Source organism: Prionailurus viverrinus, chromosome B1 (assembly GCF_022837055.1).
Source record: "Prionailurus viverrinus isolate Anna chromosome B1, UM_Priviv_1.0, whole genome shotgun sequence".
NCBI classification, from domain to species: domain Eukaryota; kingdom Metazoa; phylum Chordata; class Mammalia; order Carnivora; family Felidae; genus Prionailurus; species Prionailurus viverrinus.
In genome coordinates this window covers 39,852,202-39,876,262 of record NC_062564.1, presented here as the reverse complement: position 1 = coordinate 39,876,262, position 24,061 = coordinate 39,852,202, and the positions used below count along the sequence as shown (strand labels likewise).

Sequence of the window (24,061 nt, the reverse complement as noted above, 5' to 3'; positions counted from 1 at the left end):
GGCTAAGCCCCTGAGTTTCCCCTCCACCAGTGGTTCTCAACCTTCAGAGTCTTCAGCATCACCCAGAAGCACAGATTGCTGGACCCCACCCGCCGCCAGGTCTGGGATGGAGCCAAGAATTTGCACTTTTAACAATTTCCCTGGAGACGTGAAGCATCTGCTTCTGGTCTGAGGACCACCCTTCGGGACCACCGCTTTGCAATGATCAGGAGCTTTTTGAAGGGTTTAGATCTTATAGCTCCACTCCACTGTACGCAACTCCAGGCTGGGTGTCCAGACTAAAGCAATAATAGGTCAACACATCATTGTCCTCAAGGACTCAGAGAGAAGCCAAGGAGAGGAGACCGGTGGGGCGCACCGGGGCTGGAATCCTGTCTGCGAGGGCCTCCAGGTGCGCGGCGGGAGGCGGACGCCAGGGGGCAGCCTCGCGCTCTCTCTGCCCCCTCTGGTTTCCGGCCGCGCCGGCGCAGGAGGCCGCGTGCCGGAGTGGGGGCCGCAGGTAGGCGCGGCGAGCGGGAGGTGGGGAGACGGGGAGGCGGGCGAGAGAGCGCGGGGAAGCCACGGGCCCGGGCGCGGCGTCCCGCTCGGACTCTAGAGAGACATGGGGCTGCGGGGCGGGCAGGCGCGGAGGGCAGAAACGCTTCCTGCGGGGCCTGCCCTTGGCCGGCGGCGGCCGCGGCCCCAGCAGCGAGCGACTACCCTGCGGCCGAAAGTGGCACCTTTACGTGACGGACGCCTCCTCCCGGGTCGGGCTTGGGCTCCCGCTTGCGGGCTCTTGTGCTGCCTGGGGTCTTTCGTGCCGCCACTCCCTGGGGGCGGGGCTCCGTGATAAGGTTATAGTCCAGTGCCGCCCGGTTTTTAAAGGCCGGCCCAGCCCTTTTGTTAGTGGTCTTGTCTTCTCCATCCTTTACCTTGGCTGTAGCACCTTTAGGTTAAGAAAGCATCCGGAACATTTAAAATAATTATTTTAATGTGCCTCGTGTTCTACCGGCAAACTGAGATTCTATTCTCAATTTTTTTGGGTAACGCCAATTCGTTTTTCCTCTGGTTGAATTCAGTATTCAATCAATTGGTAAAAACTAATTTTGTTCCATTGCCTTCTTTTAAATAAGCTGTGATTGTAGAGCAGTGGTTTCCAGTTTTTTCTGTTACCAGCTTTTTCCTATCAATGTCAGAAATCCTTTGTGTCTAAACATTGCCTGAATTTCTCTTACCCAGCCGGCCCCACAATCTTTATTCCCTAACTTGCAAAACCAGCAGCAACTTTCAGTGTCATTTTGCTTATTTCAGGACAAAATTCCTTCAGCCATACAGCCTATCCACAGCCCTTGGCAGCCTACTCCAGAAATACTCCTTTCAAAGAAAAAAGGCCCATCAGGTGTTGGGGTGGGCTAAAGTTTTCTTTAAGAAATGGGCAGTCTTGGGGCACCTGGGTGACTCAGTCTGTTAAGTCAGTCTCTTGATTTTGGCTGGGGCCACGCTCTCTCGGTTCTTGGGTTTGGGCCCCACATTGGGCTCTGCACGGACAGCAGGAGCCTGCTTACGATTCTCTCTCTCCCTCTCTCTGCCCCTCCCCCCCATCTCTCTCTCTCTCTCTCTCTCTCTCTCTCTCTCCAAAAAAAAAAAGTTTAAAAAAATACTAGAATATTTAAAAAAAAAAAAAAAGGAGAGAGATGGATAGGCAGCTTCACAGCATCCACCCTCAACCCCTGCAGTGACCATGCTATTTCAATTCCTGAACCTTCAACACCTGAAGGTTGAAGGATTTAGGGGAAGAATGTGAGGCTGGAAAACTTGGCTCCTCCATGTACAGTTTAGTGACCTTGGCTAAGTCACTTCACCTCTGACTCAGTTCTCTTATCTGTTAAATGGGAATAGTAACAATTATATATGCCTCACAGAATTAGTGTGAGGTTGACATTGTGTAAAAGTTGAGTTTTTGGATGAGTCTTTTTTTGAGCATTCGGAAGTGGATGTGAGGACTTAGGGATAATTGAAAGACTATTGAAGCATATAACTATCTGCAGGGCCCATAAAAAATGCATTAAATGGTAACTGGGTAATGGTGATCTAAGGTAGATTAGAAAATATGAATCTCTACAGAATTTGTACCTGATGTTGGCACCCTTTGCATGGAAGTGAAGAAAGTGGTATGCCTCCAAAAGAAAAAATATAGTATAAGCTTCAGGCCCTATACAACTGAATCTACTACCAGTGGCGAGGTGGAATCAGTGGAAGGTTGTCGGCAAGGGGGTTTGCGAATTAAAAAGATGGTGAGTTCAAATTGGAGTCGTTGCTGGATGAGAGCATCAGAGGACAGGCACAAGAAGAGATGAAGAGCAGATTTGGTGGGACTGAGAAAGCAAAGAGGAGTCAGTGTGTGAGGCTGTGAAGACAAGGAATCCTGGGTGATCAGGTAGTCAGTGCATTTTTACTGAGTTCTTGGCTATTTTCCAGCTGCTGAGGATACAGGGGTGTGCAAAGCAGGCAGATAGTCCTCCGGGAACTCGCAGTTGAGAAAAAAGGAACCCACGTACTGGAGCCTGGACTTCTCAAGAGGGGCGCCTTCAAGGGTGGAGGAAAGCTCAGGGCCTGGAATGTGGGGTGCAAGGAGGGGTCTGGAAAGGCAGACAGGCTGGATCTCAGGGGACCTTATAGGAGTTTGGACTTTATCATGAGGACAGAGGAGGACTGTTAGATGGTTTTAAGCAAGGGGTGATCAGATTTGTGCTTTAGAAAGACCGCCCTGTGTATACCAGCAAGAAACTTCTGCACATGCAGGAGTGTGTACAACACTTGCTTTGCTAGTTGTGGAGTTGAATGTGGCAAACTCGAGCTTCATGTGTCTGTGTGGATAAACCTCATAAACTTAATATTGAGCTTTTAAAAGAGCAAGTTGCAAAGGGTATATACAGTACAATACTACTTGTATGAAGCTCGTGAAAACATCCATATATTATGTTATTGTTTATAGGCACACTGGTGGTGAAAATAAAAAGCATTTGTGGGAATTATATACGTCAGTGGTTCTTGGACTCGAGCATGCCTCTGAATCACCTGGAAGACTTGTTAAAACACAGATTTCTGGGCTTCACTTCAGTTTCTGATGCAATCGGTCTGGAGTGAGGACTCAAGGACTCACATTTCTAGGTGATGCTGCTGCAGGTCCTGGGACCACAGTTTGAGAACTCTGATGTACATCAACTTGTGGATGGTGATTACTTCTTGGGAGGGAGAAGAATAGGACTGGGAGGGGTCCAAAGAGGCCTCAACTGTATTTCTTTTTAAAAGATCTTCAAAAAAAAATATGATGCACTGTTACCTGACAAAGCTTGATGGGTGTTCATGATATTATTTTTTAGATTTTTGATGCTTTAAACATTTCAGGAAAGAAAAAATCCTGTTTGCTGTTTGGAAAATGGACTGGAAAAGAGAAAGAAGTGGGAGTCCATGTAGAAAACTGTTGGCAGAAGCCCAGGTAAGAGATACTAGAGGCTTAGACCAGGGTGGCGGTAATAAGAAGGGATTTGAGAGAGGTTTGGGTGATAGAACTGACTGTACGTGGTGACTGGTTGATTTAGAGGTCGGGGAAAGAGGGGACCAAGTCACTTGCTTTGTGACTGGAGCAAGTAGGTGGATTATGTGTCTGGCACTGTAAGGGAATCCTGGAGGAGGGGCATGCTGGTGACAAGAAAGAGCTCAGTTATGGACATCCCCGGCCTTGAGGAGCCAGCTGAGTGAAGTGTAGGAGAAAGACCTAGGCCACAGTGGAGACTTGGCAACCAACAGCATCACCATGTCTGTGAATGAGATTACGTGGAGGGAATGTGTAGGATGGAAAGATGGTCTGTGACAGACCCAGAGGAATAGTGTCAGCTAGGGTAGGGCCCAGCCAGCTTCTGCTTGCCACTTGTATTTGTATGACCTGCAAGCTAAGAATGCTTTTTACCTAAAAATGTTGGGGGGAAAGGTCAAGAGAGGAATAATCTTTTGTGACACAACTATATGAAAACTACATGAAATTCAAACTTCATTGTCCATAAATGAAGTTTTATTCAAACACAGCCACACTCATTTGTTTATGTACTGTTGCAGGCTGCTTTCACACCCTGGTGACAGAGTTGAATGGCACGATAGAGAGCTTGTGGCCTCTTATCACTGTACACTGCTGCTTGGTGGGTCATAAGTCATGTGATGCCGTTGTCACTGGATTTCAACTTTTCGCTCCTAAACCTAAATATTTACTGTGTGGCCTTCTATAGAAAAAAGTGCTGATTCTTGACCTAAGGTATAAGTTAAGACACACTTGGTCATTTTTTGAATGTTGTAAAAGAGAGATGGCAGCCGTTTTATCCATTTCTTTAAGAGCACCTTGTGAGAATCAGGTACTGGTGGAAGAAGCTCAACAGACTGTGAGGCCTGAGTGGTCAGAGTCGTCATAGTTCCAGTTGAAATCCATGAAGACAGGAGGGGATGGGCCAGGGGGAAAGATGCGGGCCTGGAGTCTTTATGAGAAAGGTAAGCGAACATCCATCAGAACACTGATGGGTGTAGCTGGAAAGACTGAGGGCAGGTTGAGCAGGTGGTATTGTTTCAAGAAAAGAAAGAGATTTGAGGCTGGAGCAATTCAGTAGAGCCGGTGTTTACTGGACACCTCTTAGTGACAACCAGGACATGCAAAGCAGCATTTTTTAAAATTATTATTAATTAGAAAGAACTACACTGGGTGGTAGAAGAGTCCCCTACTTCTAAGATTTTTTGCTTAGAGGAAGCAGTGTTGCTGTGCTGACCCTTGACATGCAGCCTCATGGGCTGGGTCACTGGAAGAATAAAGTTGTCATTTACTGAGATTCTGACCGCTAGAAACAGCGGATTTGTGGGGAAAGAGCAGACGTTGAGTTTGGGAAGTATTTCTGTTATCTTTTTTTTTTTTAATAAATTATTTTTTTAATGTTTATTTTTGAGAGAGTGCAAGCAGGGGAGGGGCAGAGAGAGAGGGAGACAGAGGATCTGAAACTGATGTGGGGCTCAATATCATGAACGGAGAGATCATGACCTGAGCTGCAGTCAGACCCTTAACCGACTGAGCTATCCAGGTGCCCCGTTTTGTTATCTTTTTAAGTTGAAATATAATTCATATGCCATGAGTTGTTTTTAATTAATTAATTTATTTTTATTTTTAAATCTTTATTTTTGAAAGAGAGAGCATGAGTGGGGGGAGGGGCAAAGAGAGAAGGAGACGCCGAATCTGAAGCCAACTCCAGGCTCTGAGCCATGAGCACAGAGCCTGACGTGGGGCTCGAACCTATGGACTTGTGAGATCATGACCTGAGCCAAAGTTGGACGCTTAATCGACTGAACCACCCAACCGCCCCTGAAGTTTGCTTTTTAAAGTGTATGGTTCAGTGATTTTTAGTATATTCACAAGGTTTTGCGACCATCACCGCTAATTCCACAACATTTCATCCACAAAAGTAATCCAGTGCCCATTAGCAGCCATTCCCCTTCCCCTTTCACTCAGCCCCTAGCAGTCACTAATCCACTTTCTGTCTCTATGGATGTGCCTGTTCTAGATATTTCATATCAGTAGAATCCTATGATATGTGATCTTTTGTGTCTGCATGTTTCATTTAGGATAAAGTTTTCCAGTTTTATCCATGTTGCAGCATGTATTAGTGCTTGATTTCTTTTTGTGGGTGAATCCTATTCCATGTTTGGATATATCAGATTTTTTGTCCATTTATCATGAGGGACTTTAGGTCATTTCCGCTGTTTGGCTGTTATGAATCATGCTGCTGTGAACATTCACCTACAAGTGTTGGCATAAATGTATGTTTTCAGTTCTCTTGGGCATATACCGAGCAGCAGATTTGCATGGGGAACTCTATGTTTAACCTTTCGAGGAACTTCCAGACTATTTTCCACAGTGGCTGCATCATTTTATATTGCCACCATCACTGTAGGAGGGCTCCTATTTTCTCACAGCCTCCTCTGCACTCGATCTTGTCTCTTTGATGACAGCCATTCTAGTGGATATGAGGTGGGTCTCATTGTGGTTTTGACTTGCATTTTCCTGAGGACTGTTACAGTTGAGCATCCTTTTGTGTGCCTATTTGCCATCTGCTATCTCCTTTGGATAAATGTCTGTTCGAGTCCTTTGCCCGTTTCTAAATTGAGTCATTTATCTTTTTATTGTTGAGAAGAAATATTATTTTTGAATTGTCTGTCAGATGTTTAAGTGATGTCAAGGAGCCAAGGGTGGTGTTCTGAGGAGGCTGGGACTAGGGCTTTACAACTGGGAGCTGTCAGCAGGTGGGGACAGAGAGCCAGAGTCTGGATGAGGTCACAGAGCTTGAGGGAGAGGTCTGTCTGAGCCCTGAGCACTACAGCAACTTAGAGTCAGAGGCAAAAGGAGCCCCCAGAGTGCACCTTCCTGGGAACCAAATAATAAAGGCATTTCAAGAAGGAGAGAGTGATTAGCCATTCCAGATGCCACTGAGCAGTCAAGAGAAAGAAGAGAAAGGGCTGAGGCCATAGGAATGAACTTGTCAGGTGTATTGACCCATTTCAGTGGATGTGACTGTGGAGCAGTGGAACATGGCATCTCAATCACAGGAAAAGAGAGTTATTTTTATAGAATTTTGGGGGTGAGGCGCCTGGGTGGCTCAGTCAGTTAAGTGTTTGATTTCGGCTCGGGTCATGATCTCGCAGTTTGTGAGTTCGAGCCCCGGGTCGGGCTCTGTCCTGACAGCTCGGAGCCTGGAGCCTGCATCGGATTCTGTGTCTCCGTCTCTCTCTGTCCCTCCCCCAATTGTGCTCTGTCTCTATCAAAAATAAATTTTAAAAAATGTAAAAAAAAAAAATTTAGAATTTGGGGGGTGGGTGGCGTTTAGGCAAAATTTAAAGGAAACAATGTTTTGATGGACTCAAAGTTAAGCAGGGCTGCCTGTAAAGATGTCAAGATCTGGTCCGGACTGCAAAGTGGACCCCAGAGTCTGGTTCCTGGGAGACCACAGGGTTCACATAGATGTTGAATGCCTTCTCCAGAAACTGCTCATGTGCAGTTCTGCACCCAGTTGGAAGCAGAGGTGGCTTCTCTGTATCAGAGAGACTTAGCTCCTCCAGGCAAGAGTGGGATGTTTCCCTGTTCTTGGTAGGACTTTGAGTGGCAAAATTTTTGATAGTGTGTGACTTTAGAGAGCAGAGTTTCTCAGTGAGTAAGAAAGCAGTCTTCATTCAAAGAAGGGAGTTGTTGATACTTTATACCTGTAGTGTGTCCTTAGGAGAAATGCTGCTTTCTATGAATTTTGCAGTTGGCTTGATCCATGTCTGGTGTCCCAGCTCTATGAATGGCAAGTGGATTTTACTTTCTCCAGGAGAAGGTATGAGAGAGCTGTCCCCTCTCAAGCTTCTGTTCTCAGTGTGAATCCTCAGAGAGGTCTTCTGGCCCGGCATCATCCAGGGAATTTCTTCTATTATTCTCTGTCCTTGAAAGCTTATCACAATATCTGAGAAGCTTTTTTGTTTACTTGTTTATTGTCTGCCTTCTCCACTGGCTTCCCCCTAAGGTCCTAGAAGATAAGAACCACATCTGTTTTATTTACTCACAGATCCCCAGTGCCTAGAGTTGAGCTTATGGAAACGGCTTAATACATGTTGAGTGAATGAGAGGGCTGGAATTTAGTGATGGAGTAGAGGGAGTGGATTATTGGAACCAGATGCAGGACTCTGAGCTCACACCAGCTGGCAGGGCTTCACGATGGAAGCCAGGCTGTCGCAGGATTTCCCACGGCTGCCACTCCATCCTGGAGTTCAAGGGCCTGAGGGATACCTGGACCCTAGGAGGGCCCCTGAAGAAGGTGGACCATTTGAATTATTGCATTTGTCTATGTGCAGAGTTGAAGTTTTTATTCAGCAAACCTCCTTTTTGGTACTTTGTGACAGAGTATTTTCAAACCAGTGCCTGGGGCCAACCAGAACGCTGAGTGACCCCGGTGTCTGGGTGGAAACCTGAGCTGGGAGAAGGAAGACGCCCGTGGAAGGTAACTGTTCATGTCATAGTCATTTCAGACATAGGAAGCACAGAGTCAATTCTGTCACTAGTGTTCCCCATGCATCCCAGTACTGATTTTTTTTTTTAAAGTTTATTTATTTTTGAGAGAGAGAGAGACTGACAGAACAGACAGAACGTGAGCTGGGGAGGGGCAGAGAGGGAGGGAGACACAGAATCCAAAGCAGGCTCCAGGCTCTGAGCTCTCAACACAGAGCCTGACATGGGGCCCGAACTCACAAACCATGAGATCATGACCTGAGCTGAAGTTGGACACTCTACCAACTGAGCCACCCAGGTACCCCTTTCCCAGTACTGATATTAAGCGAGCACACTGTTATGGCCATCTCCTGTGTCAGAGTACTGACATGTTTCCGCTCTGATTCTGAAACAGCTTCTGCCTCAAGCATTCTTGAGTGTCAAGCATCTGATGTCCAGGGTCCTTCCATCCCTCTCCCTTGCCAACCCCTCTGCCATCCAACAACTAGGCAGTAATGCTCCACTGCGGGCCTCACACCGGCTCTGATGCTAGAGATGAATTGGTGAGTGTCCAGCCTTCCTGGCAGTTACTTGGTGCAAGGATCACCACCATCATTCCAGCTCGTGTGCTCATCAGCTCTTACCCTGCAGCACTGCTGGAGCCTTTTACCTGGTCTCCCAGCCTCCATCTGTTCCACCCCAAACACATCTTTCACACCTAGCCTTGCTTGTTAAAGACACTAGGGAGCGGGACACCTGGGTGGCTCACTCATTTAAGCATCCGACTCTTGGTTTTGGCTCAGGTCATGATCTTATGGTTTGTGAGTTTGAGCCCCGTGTCTGGCTCTGCACTGACAGCGTGGAACCTACTTGGGATTCTCTCTCTCTCCGCCCCTCCCTCCCTCTCTCTCATAAATAAGTAAACTTTAATTAAAAAAAAAAATCCTTAAAAAAAATTTTAAGGAGCTTTCTAGCACCTTCCAGGGAGTATCCCAGCTCCTTAGCTGGGTTCAGGAGACCCTCAGCATCCAGCCCCTACCCCTACCCCATCTCCTCTCTGGCTCCTCTCCTTTGTCCATCTTCTACCCTGGCCCCGCTAGACTAACAAAAGCAGTTTTCTTTCATTTTACTAATTATTCATTAAATATCTATTTAGTGCAAATTGCCATGGGAGAAACAAAGACACCTTCCTTTTAGTTGAATCTAGAGTGGATGAACCCAGACGTTAGTTTGTAATAAAAAGACAGTGATCTTGAAAACAGCTGACATTGAGCATTCTGTACCTTCTTTAATCCTCACAAAGATGATAAAGCATGCAAGATCCTTGGGCATAAGAGGCATGAGAGGCTGTGTTGTCCTTAACCCCTTGTCACCCAAACACCTTAATGGACGTAAAAATTGACTGGTATTATTTCTTGTTTCATTTTATAATTCAGGAAATTACAGGGGATAACAGTATGGAAAAGAAAGCCCAGGACAGCAGAAAAGGTGCCCCCCACAGAGCAGTGCCCCCAGCTGTGGGGCTGCTCTTCTCCATGGCCCTCATGAACACGCTCCTCTACTTCTGCCTTGATTGGTTTTTCATCTCCCGTCCACGCTCTGCTCCCAGCTCTGCTCACTGTCCCCACGGACACTTCAGAATGGGACAGATGAAAAACTGTTCACCGTGGCTGTCCTGCGAGGAGCTGAGGACCGAAGTGAGGCAGTTGAAGCGTGTTGGAGAAGGAGCTGTGAAGAGAGTGAGTTCTGGGTTACAGCTGAGTGTTATTGGGGTGGTGTTTCGGGATAGCAGCTTGGCACGATATGTTAAGAGCCATCAAAATACCTTTGGCCCAGTGATCTTGCATCTGGGACTTTATCCAAATAATCCATTGGAAGGAAAAAAGCTAAATGCATAAAGGAGATTTTGCTTTGTTATTTATAGCAAAAGAAAACCAGAAATAATAACTGTAAGGGACTAGTTAATTATGGTCCATCCACTTGATAGAATGTTCTGCAGCCATTAAGTGTAGTTAGGAATCTCGTGTGAAAAAAACATATGATGAGAAGTAAAAAAATGCAACATGCAAAATTGCACAATACATGATTTTCAACTGCAAAATTAATGTATTTATGTAGAAAATATAGAAATTACAGAAATTGTGCTATAGTGAAGGATTATGAGCAATTTTTTTCATTCTACTTTTCAAACTCTGTCATGGTATTATATTGAAGTTTTAAAAATTTTTTGTTTATTTTTTTTAAGTTTATTTATTATGAGAGAGAGAGAGCAAGAGAGCAGGGGCGGGGCAGAGAGAGAGGGAGAGAAAGATTCCCAAGTGGGCTCCATGCTCATTGTGGAGCCCCACACGGGGCTTGAACTCAAGAACCATGAGATCATGACTTGAGCTGAGATCAAGAGTCAGACACTTAACCAACTGAGCCAGCAAGGTACCCCTAAAGTTTTTTTATTAAAAAAAATTTTTTTTGTTTGTTTTTAATGTTTATTTATTTTTGAGAGAAAGAGAAAGCACACGCATGAGCGGGGAAGGGGCAGAGAGAGAAGGAGACACAGAATCCAAAGCAGGCTCCAGGCTCTGAGCTCTCAGCACAGAGCTCGATATGGGGCCTGAACTCACAGACTATGAGATCATGACCTGAGCTGAAGTCAGACACAGCCTGCCAGCTGATGTCTGGGGTACATAGGGTTTGGTGGGACTGGGAGGACCGTTGGAGCAGTTTGAATAGAGGGACAAGGTGGTGTGTGTGGGTGTGTGCGTGCGTGCGTGTGCATGCACACTTTCACACGTGAGTACAGAAGAGACCGAGGTGTGGGCTAGGGTGGAAGATTGGCTAGGTCTTGCAGGGGAGAGATGTCACCGCTTGACAAAGGTGTTAGCAGTGAATGTAGTGAAAAATCTGTGGATTCTGGTCATGTTTGAAAAGTAGAGCCAGTAGGATTTCCCAGTAGATCAGTTGTGGAGTGTAAGAGAGGGGGACTTTGTGTGCTGTCTCCGTTCTCATCCTGCGTTCTGCTCACACTGGCTCATTCCTGGTCTCCAAACAACCAGGCGTGTTCCGTCTTGAGGCCTCTGCTGGTACCCACCTTTTTACTGGGACACATTTTCCTCAAATATCCATACAGCTCACTCTCAGATCATTCTGAACACCCAGAGTAATGAGCCTCTGGCCCTCTTCTCTTGCCCTGCTCTGTCTTCATAGCACATGACAAGGATCTTGGCTCAGGCAACAGGAAGAATAGGGTTACCATTACCTGAAAGGGGAGGGCCGGAAGAACAGAGTTTCTGTGTGCGTGAGGTGAACATGTTAAGGCCTTCTAGATGCCCACGTGGAGACACAGATGGTTGGAAGAACAAGTCTCGCATTTGGGTCAGGGGCAGGGAGTGGGAATATAAATTTGGGATGGTGCTGAAAGGATGTGAAGAAACCACCAGGGAGGGATGTGTGTAGAGAAGAGGACTTACAGCCAGTTGATTTTTGTCTCCTTCAAAGAGGTGACTTTGAGGGGCTGGCTGCCCACTTGTTTCCATGTTACTGCTCAGACCATTTTTTATATCTTTTTCAGAATTGCTCTTGGCCTTGAAGGATATATTTCTGGGTAGGTAGCTTTGATGGTGGCAAATCATTGTTTGAGGACGGATTGGAGTTTAGGGAACCTCTACAAATCATGCCCATCCAAGTATGGGGTTTAATAATAAGGACAGTAACTCTGATTAATGCAGTTTTGTTTATTAAAGTGAAGTATGATGGGGGCATCTGGGTGGCTCAGTCAGTTAAGCATCCAACTCTTTATTTCAGCTCAGGTCATCATCTCAGTTTGTGGGTTTGAGCCCCGTGTGCGGCTCTGTGCTGACAGCGCAGAGCCTGCTTGGGATTCTCTCTCTCCCTTTCTCTCTGCCCCTCCCCAGCTTGTGTTCTCTCTCTCTCTCTCAAAGTAAATAAACATTAAAAAAAAAATGAGGTATGACTGAAAGGCAATTACATTGTTTTTGTGTGTCTTTGGCTGAAATTTGCCCTCAGGGCAAAAGTATTTTGTGCGCTGGATGTTAGCTCCATCAGTGAGGAGTCTTGTCTGTCTTGTGCCCTTGAACCCCAGGGTCTTTATGAGTCCCAGCACAGGTCGGCCTTTCACTGCCACCACAGGGGCACTGAATTGAACGACTCCTTGCACTAATGTGTTTCCCATCGCTGCTACCAGCTCCTTTCCATGTGGGCACCCCTCCTCACTGACACCCCAAGCTGGGAGGCGTAAGCTTCTCAAATAGGAATTTCTGTAACCAGAGTTCTTGCATCGCGCTCGCTGACCTCCTCCTCCTCTCCTAGCACCCTTGCTTCAGTAATTCTTCAGTATCATCAGGACTTCCAGGGTGTTGATCCCATGACAGTTTCACTTTCTGTCTTCACTCCCCTATGTCACCCAGCAGCAGAGCCTCTGTGGCTGTTACCCTCAGTGTCACTCTCATGCAGACTCATGCAACAGCCCCTCCACCTCTCTCTCCGTTGTGCCTGGTGGAAGAGTCCCAAACCCGGTGACCCCAGCTGTGCACCTGCATCTGAGCAGTTGCCCTGGACAAAGTCGCACAGCCTTGGGATTTAATGCATGACCACAAACCTCAGCCGTGCAGTCAGCACAGCCCAGCAGCCCTACTCTGTTCCCTCGGCAACTTTTCTTTCCCCTGCCTCAACTAATGATCTTGCTGCATGAGTTGTTATGAAAACAGAATCTTCCCAAAGGGAATTTCTTCATCCTCTACCACCAGACCTGTAAGCCCTCCAGCTCAGGTGTTGCGACTTCTCGTGACTTCTCATGACGTCCTTCACTGGAGCTCTCCACTCTTTCCTGCTCCCTCAGTCTTCTCCACTCTGAGGTCATCCTGACTGGCCTGCAGACATGCACGCTTTGGCAACGGAAATCCCTTTCCCAGATTCCCTGTTCCTTGGAAGCGCCGTGCATGCTCTCCTTCCTCTGTAGCGAAAATGCTAGAGCTCTGGCCCCACTTCTCTTCTTGTCCTCTGCCAGGATGGCTTCCAAACACCCCTTCTCCAGGGAACTGCCCTTATGCCGACACCTGCAAACCCCAGGTTGGACATTTCTCTGTCTTCTCTCGCTTTATTTTTTCTGCAGCCTTTGATCCAGTTGACTCCTCTGTCCTTGCAACCCTGGCTGTCTGTGCTACCACCTCTTCATGGTTTTCCTGCTCTCTCACTGGCCATTCCTAATGACTTCCCTTTGCTGGCTTCTGTTCCCTGTCTTGCCCCCTGGTTCTCAATCAGAAGCGATTTTGTTCCTCCAGGGGACATTAGGCAACAGGTAGAGACACGTTTGTGGTTGTCACATCCTGGGAGGAAGGGGGAGTGGTGCTCCTGGCATCCAGCGGGTAGAGGCCAGGGAGGCTGCTAAACTTTCCACAACGCACAGGACAGCCTCACCCTAACAAATAATTAATTACCTGGCCCAACTGTCTGTCGTGCTGAGGTTAACAAACATCGTTCCTCTTAGTTGCTTCCTGGATCCTCTTCTTTTGCCTTCTTTAGATATAGTCTTAAGTGATTGAATCTAGTGCCATTGCTTAAAGACATTTTGTGTTCTTGGGACTCCCAAATTTTTATCTCTAGCCTGTAGCTCTCCCTAAGCCACATTTGTATATCCAACTACTTACTTATTTGATATCTCTGCTTGGTGGTCTGTTGAGCATCTAAGTGTCCTGAGGATGGAACTCTTGATAATTTCCCCTCTGAGTCCCGCTCTCCCAGCCTCCCCTATGTAGGTCAACACCACCACTTCCTTCCCACCTCCTTGCTGGAGCCCAAACCTGGAAGTCATCTTGGATCCTCTCCATCACTCCCCCTCAACTAAGCCAAGAGCAAGTTCCATCAGTTATATTTTCAAAACAGGCCCCAAACTTGTTTGATGATCTCCCTGGCCCCTGACCCATTCTAGCTGTCACCATTAGTTGTTGCCTTGGCCCGACCTGCTTTTGCCGGTCTTGATGCCCCAAGCATACTTGTCTTCCTTTTTTTGAGAAAGAGAGTGATGCAAGTGAGTGAGGAGCAGAGAGAGAGAATCCCATGAGGGGCAGAGAGAGAGAGAGAGGGAGAGAGAAGCAGGGCTCACCTGAAGTGGGGCTTGTGTTTTGCCCGAAGTGGTGCTGTTGTTCACCCCACGCGGGGCTCAAGCTCACCCAGAGTGGGGCTCCACTGTGTGCCTAACGACTGAGCCACCCAGGTGGCAGGCATAGTTGTCTTCTAAACACAGCTCAGATCATGCTACACTTGCAGGGCTTCCCTTTCCCCTTAGGGGGAAAAGCCGCACCTCTTACCACAATCTGCCACCTTCTTCCCCATCTGGACCCAGCTCACCTCCTAAACTCACCCCAGATGGGTCCCTCACCCTGCCTTACAGTCACCTTTGCCCTTTCTTTTGTCCCTTGATCAAACATGCCCTTTCTCATCTCAGGGCCTCTGCAGTGCCTTCCTCTACGTCAGACACAGTGAGCTCCTCCTCCATCATCCAGTTATCAGCTTCTGGGTCACACAGGGGTCACTTCTCAAGAGCAGTTCCCAACACCCGTCTTCAACGCCCCCCCCCCCCCCCATTACTCATCTGGCTTCCATTTTGTTGTCTCGTAAACGTAAGCTCCTTGCAGGCATGAAGGTGTGTCCTCTGCCTCTAGCGCAGGGCTTGCTTTATAGAACACATTTTAGGAGCTAGAAGACAAAGGCTCTTTAGCTGATTCCTCATAAAATAAAACACTGGTTTAGCTTTGATGGTTTCCTCAATATACAGACATGCAGCCAACCTCGTCTTTCCCCAGACTGTGTTTTTGGTTTGTGTTTGGGATTGCCTGGAGCAGTGTGCAACTTTGCCCCTGAAAGGCAGATTGACTTGTTGCTTTTTCTTCTCTGATTTTCTTTAATTATAAAAGCAGTACATTCAAATATTCAGAAGGAGGTGAAACACAAAGTAAATTTCCCTTCTACCTCTTGGATTCCCCATCTCTGATCTTATTCTCTGGAGATAACAGTGAGAGATTCATCTCTTTTAGATTTTTTTTTTTTTTGGTAAAATTTATTTCATGTGTATTTTTTAAGTTTTTACTTTTTTATTAAATTTTTTTAAATTTTTATTTGGGAGAGAAAGAGAGTGCCCAGAAGCAGGGGAGAGAGGCAGAGGGAGGGAGAGACAGAGACAGAGAGAGATCTCAAGAGAGAGAATCGCAAACAGGCTCCACACTCAGTGCAGAGCCCAACTTGGAGCTTGATCCTATGACCCTGGGATCATGATCTGAGCTGAAATCAAGAGTTGGACACAGGCCCCCCTTCAATTAAGTTTTTAATTTTAATTCTAGTACAGTTACCATACTATCCCTTTTAGATTTTTTTTTTTTAATTTACGAGAGAAAGAAAACATGAGTTGTGGAGAGGGGGCAGAGAGAGAGAGAGAGAGAGAGAGAGAGAGAATCTTAAGCAGGCTTCATGATGAACACAGAGCCTGACATGGGGCTCGATCCTACAACCTGAGGGCATGACCTGAGCCAAAATCAAGAGTCGGACACTCAACCAACTGAGCCACCCAGGCACCTCTCACTTCTAGATTTTTATTTATTTGTTTGCTTATTTTTAAATAAATTTTAAGACATATTTTATTTTTGAGAGAGAGTGTGCAAGTGTGCTCTATGAAGGGCAGAGGGGGAGACAGAGAATCTCCAGCAGGCTCCATGCTGTTAGCACAGAGCCCTGGGCAGGGCTTGAACTCACGAACCATGAGATCATGACCTGAACTGAAATCAAGAATCAAGTGTTTAACCAACTGAGCCATCCAGTGCCTGCATTTTTTATTTTTAAACCCAAGATTACATTAAAAGAATGAGATACATACTCTGTCAGCCATCTCAAAGACAGAAATACCCACATCTTAAGGGCCTGCACATTTTCTGAAACAGATTTGGTGCAACAGTACTCGTGAGAGAGAAGAAAGATTACAGTGGAACCAATTCTTCCAGAAGGCAGAAGGTCCTGCCATATTGCTGTGGATAACGAAAGCATGATTCAGGTCACACCCTGTTTTGAACAGGGGTGAGCAGAAGGTGGTATAACCTCATGTGTCATTCCGTGTGCCCAGCCCATGATGTTGACTTTATGAGATCACAGATCACTGTTAGAGTCTTTACAGCTGCATGTTTTTCCTTTAAAATTAAAATATAGTACAGGGGTGCCTGGGTGACTCGGTTAAGTGTCCAATGCTTGATTTCAGCTCAGGTCATGATCTCATGGGTTCTGACAGCATAGAGCCTGCTTGGGATTCTGTCTCTCTTACTCTCTCTCTCTGCTCCTCCCTGACTCATTCTCTCTTTCAAAATAAATTTTAAAAATATAATACATTAAAAAGCCATAAAATTTGGGTTGGATCCTTTTAGAAGAAAGAATTTGATTCTCTTAAAATTACTCTGTAGTCCTCTAGTTTTCTGTAACATTTAGAAGGATGTTATGTGATCTATTTTTAATACTTCAGGCTGAAAAACAGATGTTACATGAATTGTATACTTAAAAGTATGAAATAACAGTGTCCACTTCTCAGTCCCTTTTGCAGGGTCCACCTCCTCATTCCCCTTAACCTTGGATCCTTCTTCCTCTATGTTCAGTCCCTGAATGACTTCATCCAGCCTCTTACATTTATCTGCACAAAGACCTCTGCCCTGAACTCTCTAGATTTTTCTATACAGCTGCCTACCCCACATCCATCTCCACTTGGATGTTAGAAAGGCTTCTCACATTAACTGTGTCCCAGACCATCCCCCCAGCCTGCTTTTCCTTTATTCTTCCCCAATGTGGTTAATGACAACTCCGTTAGCCCAGTTGCTCAGGACACACACCTGGGAAGAAGCATCCTTCACATGTTTCTTTCTCTCACATCCATGTTTAGTCCATCAGCAAGTTCTATTGTCTCTGCACTCAGAAGAGATCCAGAATTTGGCCAGTCTTCAGACTTCTCTGCCTGTCTCCCTCCCCCCATTCAAGCCACCATCATCTTGTACCTGGATTATTTCAGTAGCCTCTCAAGTGGGCTCTGTGCTTCCACACTTGTCCCTCTCTCAGCCCTTCACAACCATAATACTGCCATTAAATTCTAAGTAGCATCTCTCCTCTGCTCAGAATTCTCCAATGGCTCTCTTTCTCATTCAAGTAAAAGCCAGAGTCCTTTCACCAAGTTAAGGGTTTTATGAGGTCTGTGCCCTTTTTCAACCTTATTCCTACTCCGTTCCCCTTTGCTTATTCCTCTCCAGTCACTCTGGCCTTGCTGAGATGGCAGCCTGTGGGCATGCTGCCACCCCAGGGCTTTTGCCTTTGCTGTTCTTTCTGTCTGGGCCATGGTTACCCCAGATAGGACATGGCTCATGCCTCTACCTCCTTCAGGTTCTTGCTCAAATGTCACCCCAGTGAGAGCTTCTCTAACCCTATTTAAAATTGAAAACCCTTCCCTGCTTAATTTTTCTTCAGAGCACATTTTACCCTCCAGTATACTTTATACATGTCCTGTTTATTTTCTTTATTATCTGCCTCCTACATTAGAATGTGAATTTCATAGAGGCAGGGATTTATATCAGTTTTTTTATTAACACAAATATTTGTTAAATTTACGAAGACACAATAGTTATTTTTTTACTACAAAAGACCGCATAAAGTAAACTAATTATTTTCTAAAATTTATCCTTTACATTTGTAATCAAGGATCACAAGAGCTCCTAGAGATTAATAAGCACAAAACAACCCCATAGAAAATTGGATATAGGACAATGAACATACTTTCTGCAGAAGACCTACAGAAATGTCAACAATGATTAAAAAGTGCTCAGTCTCATTAGTAATCAGGGAGATATAAATTGGGACAGTAAAATGTTTTTCATTTTTCATATTGGTACATGTTAGCAAGATTGATAATATCTAGCGTGATTAAGGCTGTAGAACCTAAGATTCACTCATACACAACGAGAGTGCCTGCTGGCACAGACTTTGGAGGGTCATGTTGGCCATCCATATTCCTCATTCAGTCACCTGTCTATTTACCCAGCTTATAGAAATGCTTGAGACATGCACAGAGTTATGAATATAGGGCTATTTATTGTAGAATTGTTGTTAATAAGAAAAAAAGGGAAATAATTTAAATGCCCATCAAGTCTTTAAAATAGATCACATGAAACCATGTTAAAGATTATAGAGCTGCATGGAAGAAGGAACTAATTCATCTGACTACATCCATTACAGATTTCATGAGTCATTATTATATTACACTTTAGTTTTAAAGAAATGATCATCTGAAAAATCTCACTGAAAATACACTAGCATAGGTAGTGTACCCATACTGTGAAATATTGTGCAGCTTTAAAAAGAATGACCTTTAGGGGAACCTGGGTGGCTCTGTCAGATAAGTGTCTGACTTTGGTTCAGGTCATGATCTCATGGTTTGTGAGTTTGAGCCCCATGTTGGGCTCTGTGCTAACAGCTCAGAATCTGGAGCCTACTTCATCATCTGTGTCTCTCTCTTTTCTCTGTCCCTCTCCTTCTCATGCTCTGTCCCTTTCTCTCTCTCAGAAGTAAACATTAAAAAAAAAATGACCTTTAGAAAGAATATATATACAGGAAAGTGTAAGGTATTAGTTATGTGAAAAAAAACAAGTTGCAATATGACATGTATGTTATACTCTTATTTTATGTCACTGTAAACTCAAATGCTATTTATAAAGTATGCATTAACACGTATACACACATAAAGAAATGGCTGTGAGGTTACCAACCAACCAGTTAACAAGTTTCCTTTGGGTGAGTAAAAGTAGGGGAAGGAAATCTCCTTCTGTTTTTGAATTTTTACCAAGAAGAGTATTCTTGATTAATTTTATAATTAAAAAAAAAGGTAAAACTGCTCTCTCTAAATAAGAGAATTTTAGAAAGTGTAATAAAGCAACTCAATTAGATATTGCTAAGAAATTTTTTTTATATAAAATTTTTTTAGTGTTTATTTTTGAGAGAGAGAAACAGCACAAAGGGGGGAACAGGCAGAGAGAAAGAGAGGGAGATGCAGAATCTGAAGCAGGCTCCAGGCTCCAAGCTGTCAGCAGAGAGTCTGACACAGGGCTCCAACCCATGAACTGCAAGATTATGACCTAGGCCGAAGTCGGCAGTCAACCAAGTGAGCCACCCAGGCGCCCTGCTAAGAAATGATTCTTAAACAATCCCTGACCTGCGGATATTTAACTTGGAAGGTTTCAGATATTTGTGAGTGATTCCAAAGACTTGCATTTATCTGAGGCACAAAAATTCAATGTAAACAAGGGTTTAGGAGGAAGTCATAAGTCCTGTGGTTGAGCTTCTTCCAACATTTATTTATTTACTTATTTAATGTTTATTTTTGAGAGAGAGAGAGAGCATGAGCAGGGTAGGGGCAGAGAGAGAGGGAGACACAGAATCCAAAGCAGGCTCCAGGCTCTGAACTGTCAGCACAGAGCCCATGAGTTTGGGGCTCAAATTCATGAACCGTGAGATCATGACCTGAGCTGAAGTTGGACACTCAACTGACTGAGCCACCCAAGCACCCTACCATTTATTATTGAATAATGTATGAATAAATTGTAGCAGCTTCCCTAAAGTGATCACTATTTTTATGTGAAAAATGAGCCTAGGATACCAAGGCGTCTGCTGGAGTTGGTGGTCACCATGAGGAGATAGGTCTAAGGAACTGAAGGCCCTCAACAAAAAATAAGATTTTTATATTGGAGTCAAGTGTCGAGTTCAGTGTTGATGCAGGTCTATGGAGAGAATGTGTTCCATGTCAAAAAATATATATACGAATAATATATATACATGAATAAATATATGTATTCATGAAACTTTTAGTGAATTTAGCAGCCAGAGCAAAATGGCTTTTGAAAAATTCAAATATAGTTAATGTACGGTGTTATACTAGTTTTCGGTATACAAGTAAAATGGCTTTTTAATAGAAATTATGATCCAGGGGCACCTGGGTGCCTCAGTCGGTTAAGTGTCCAGCTGTGGCTCAGGGCATGATCTTGTAGTTTGCAGGTTCCAGCCTGGCATCAGGCTCTCTGCTGTCAGCATAGAGCCCACTTCGGATCTTCTGTACCCCTCTTTCTCTGCTTCTTCCCCACTCAACACTGTCTTTCTTTCCCAGAAATAAATGAACATTAAAAAAAAAAAACTATGGGGGCACCTGGGTAACTCAGTCGGTTAAGCGTCCAACTTCAGCTCAGGTCATGATCTCATGGTCTGTTGAGTTCGAGCCCTGTGTTGGGCTCTGTGCTGACAGCTTGGAGCCTGGAACCTGCTTTGGATTCTGTGTCTCCCTCCCCCTCTTCCCTTCCCCCACACACTCTCTGTTCTCTCTCTGTCTCTCAGAGATGAATTAATGTTAAAAATAATAATAATAAGAAGAAGAAATAATAAAAATTGTGATCCATAGTGAAATTTCTCAATTTTGAGTTTTTGAAAAGGTCTTGAAAGATTTCTTTTTATTTATTTATTTTTTAAGTTTTATTTATTTTGAGAGAGAGAGAATCCCAGGTAGGTTCTGTGCTGTCAGTGCAGAGCCCGATGCGGGCTTGAACTCTCAAACAGTGAGATCATTACCTGTGCTGAAATCAATAGTAGGGCGCTTAACTGACTGAGCCACCCAGGCGCCCTGAAAGATTTCTCTGTAAATATTAAGGGTCAACTGTCGGTACCTGGGTTTTTCCATTAATGAACCTCTCTTTTCAGATCCCAAAGAAATCTTCACAGGTCTCTAACTCACCTCCATTTGATATATTTTTGAGTTCTTTTTAAAAATGTTGTTAAATATGAAAGTCATGTATATTCATTCTAGAAAAGTTGGAAAATACTGTGACTCATAAAGGAAAAAAATTGCCCAGGATCTTAGCATTTGAAGAGAACTGAAACAACCTATTTCCTTTGATTTCCATGTAATTTTGACTTGTTCTATGCAGTTAGAACAACATAAATGAAATTTTGTATCCTTTTTAATTTGTGACATTACTTTTATCTGTGAAAACTCTCTCAATATGTGCATTTTGCTGACCCCATCGTCTTCTTTTGAGTGGTCTACCATTACTGAACTACTCCCCATTTTTTGATGGACGGATAAGTTCCAGTTTATGCTTTTATAAGTAGTGCCAGATTTTTATTCCTAGAGATTTGTTCTATCTCAGATTACTTCCTTAGATAGATTTTAGATTTGATGTTAAAGGGACTTGATAAATCATGCTCCAGATTGGTTTAGAAAACCATAAGCTTTGTTTTAAAGAGTAAGTAGAAGCACAGAGAAACAGCCCGCTAGCAGCAGAAGCAGCCTGGGGCAGCCATCTCCCCACTTCTGAGCCCGTTTTCTCTTGTGCAGGCTTCTGCCTTCCCTTTGGGGATTTAAGCAGAAGATCAGAGGTTCTTAATGACAGTACTTCCCACAAGCCTTTCCTGGCTAATAAACTGGAGAACCGAGGCTTCCTGTGCAGTTGTTCCCCTGTTGGCCACACCAGGATGGGCAGCTCTAGTGTCTGCAGGTGTTTCAGCTTCTGCTGTTACAGTTGAAGTAACACAAAACCACACGCCACGTAAAATTGTTTTCCTTACCTAAAACTGTTTCTGTGGTTTGCTATACTACCTGAAAAATGAACAAGTAATATTGTGATGCATGAGGTGCTGGCCAGGTGGACTCCCCACTTTTCCAGTCTTCTCCCCTGGTCCTCCCCATCCTCAGCCCTTTCTGCTGCAGGAATTTGGACCTGGTCATTTTGCCACTCCGTGCCTTTATACAGCATCCCCCTCTTCTGGGAGTGCACTTCCCATTCTCCACATCCACCCTGCAAGCCCCAGTCATCCTTCAGCCCAACTCCCGGGAATCTCCCAACACCCTCTCCAGATGGCCCTCAGCACCCTAAGCAGAGTCCCTCCTGGGCCCGCCCTAGGCCTTCTGCACTGGGTGCCTGTGTTTGCTCAGCAGTGAGTCTTTGTGACCAGGCTGAGAGCCACTCTAGGACTGGGTTTGTCTGCCTAGTTTCTACCTTCTCTGCACCTGTGGGGTTGGTTTCCTGCTCACTAACACAGGTGACGGTTTCAGGTTTGATTGTCTCTGGCTTGGTTTCAGGTCTTTCTGTCTGAGTGGAAGGAACGCAAAGTCGCGCTGTCACGGCTCACCAGTCTGGAGATGAAAGATGATTTCCTGCATGGGCTGCGGATGCTGAAAACCCTGCAGAGTAAACATGTTGTCACCTTGCTTGGATACTGTGAGGAGGACAACACTATTCTTACCGAATATCACCCCTTAGGTTCCTTGAGCAATCTGGAAGAAACGCTCAACCTTTCCAAGTACCACAGTGTGAACACGTGGCAGCACAGGCTTCAGCTGGCCATGAATTACGTGGCCATCATCCACTACCTGCACCACAGCCCCCTGGGCACCCTGGTCATGTGCGATTCCAGTGACCTGCCCAAGACCTTGTCCCAGTATCTGCTGACGAGCAACTTCAGCATTGTGGTAAACGACCTGGACGCCTTGCCCCTGGTGAACCACAGCTCAAGGACGTTTGTGAAGTGTGGCCATAGGGAGCTTCACGGGGACTTTGTGGCTCCAGAGCAGCTGTGGCCCTATGGAGAAGACATGCCTTTTGACGATGATCTCATGCCCTCATATGATGAGAAGATCGACATCTGGAAGATTCCAGATGTCTCTAGTTTCCTTTTGGGGCACGTTGAAGGAAGTGATATGGTCCGATTTCATTTGTTTGATATTCATAAGGCATGTAAGAGCCAGACTCCTGCAGAAAGACCCACTGCTCGGGAAATTCTAGACACTTATGAGAAGGTTTTGAATCTGCTCAGAGAAACTGTGATGTCCCAGACAAGAGAAATGCTATGAAAACCATTCAGTCAGTGAAGAATGGGTTTCAAAGAACAAATGGAATCATTATAGCAATTCTTACTCTAATGGTGAGTTTTTTGCTGTTCAGTGTGTGGTTCTTCCTCTGTATCCACATCAACATGCACGTGTGAGCGTTGCTTATCCCCTGGTGGGACCTGGGCAGATGCCTCACCTTCTCACACTGATCACTCCTGCTGAACTTGAGAAGCAGTGGACCTAGCCATATCTGAAGGAGGTAACAAAAATGTCACCACATAGGGGCTTCACCTGCCCTAATTACTGAATTTGTAAACTTGTAAGAAACATAAAGAAAAGATCCCTAAATGGCAGGATATGAAAGAAATGTACAGTGGTTTTCCAAAGAAGTTTTTTTCCTCATTTTTTTAGATAATAGTCAACATTACCAGGGTCATGGGAGTATTTGTGGCCTGTCAACATCACATGGTGTTGATGAGGCCATCTTTACTGTTTTAAATGATTGTTTAAATGTTTACTTTAATGAATGTGAAGCTCTTGTGCCATCCTCTTTCCAAAAATCTAAAGGAGAACTATGATAGCTTGCTCTTTGAAATTTTGAATGGACAAGGAATATTTAGAACAGTAAGTATGAGGGAAATTGTATTTATGTTACTGCCTTGGATGGTGTTTGTGAAATTCCTATTTACCTTCCAGCTAGGTTTTCTGTGTCCAAAATAAATTATTGTGAATAGTTTACATCAACAGTGTCACTCGTTACTGGAAAGTGTCAAATCCTTCCACTTGAGTTGCATGATGGAATTCTTTAGAAAGTTCTTTCTTCGTCACTGTCATCTTCCTTTGTAGGGGATAATGGATTTGGTGTGTATTAATCATCACTAATAAGATGGTTAAAGCTGACATTGAGGGACAAAGATGCCCTGCAGCAGATGCTGCTTTCCCTTGAACTTGAGCAGGTGTCAGGATCACTAGACTCACAGGAAGCTGTGTCTCACCCTAGAGTCTCTGACTCAGTAGGTCTGGGGCAGAGTCTGAGACTCTGCATTTCTAACTGGTTCCCAGATGATGCTGGTGCTGCCAGTCTTGGGACTACATTTTGAGAACCACTGCACTTAATTGTTAGGGAGGGCACC

The 24,061-nt window shown here is 44.9% G+C and overlaps 1 protein-coding gene across 7 annotated transcripts; it reads left to right on the top strand.

Moving 5' to 3' along the window:
* Positions 1-443: 443 nt before the first annotated feature.
* POMK (protein O-mannose kinase) lies at positions 444-23,673 on the top strand. 7 transcript variants are annotated; one of them, XM_047857643.1, is made up of 7 exons: positions 458-499; positions 3,388-3,478; positions 4,367-4,518; positions 7,314-7,382; positions 7,945-8,042; positions 9,466-9,768; positions 22,179-23,673. In XM_047857643.1, exons 6-7 carry the CDS (start codon positions 9,487-9,489, stop codon positions 22,947-22,949), a joined length of 1,053 nt encoding a protein of 350 aa, XP_047713599.1. In that variant the 5' UTR covers positions 458-499; positions 3,388-3,478; positions 4,367-4,518; positions 7,314-7,382; positions 7,945-8,042; positions 9,466-9,486; the 3' UTR covers positions 22,950-23,673. The 7 variants fall into 7 exon arrangements, with proteins under 7 accessions (XP_047713602.1, XP_047713597.1, XP_047713599.1 ...); XM_047857646.1 differs by lacking the exons at positions 4,367-4,518; positions 7,314-7,382 and adding an exon at positions 4,096-4,288 and having other exon boundaries at positions 444-499; XM_047857644.1 differs by lacking the exon at positions 4,367-4,518.
* Positions 23,674-24,061: the final 388 nt, after the last annotated feature.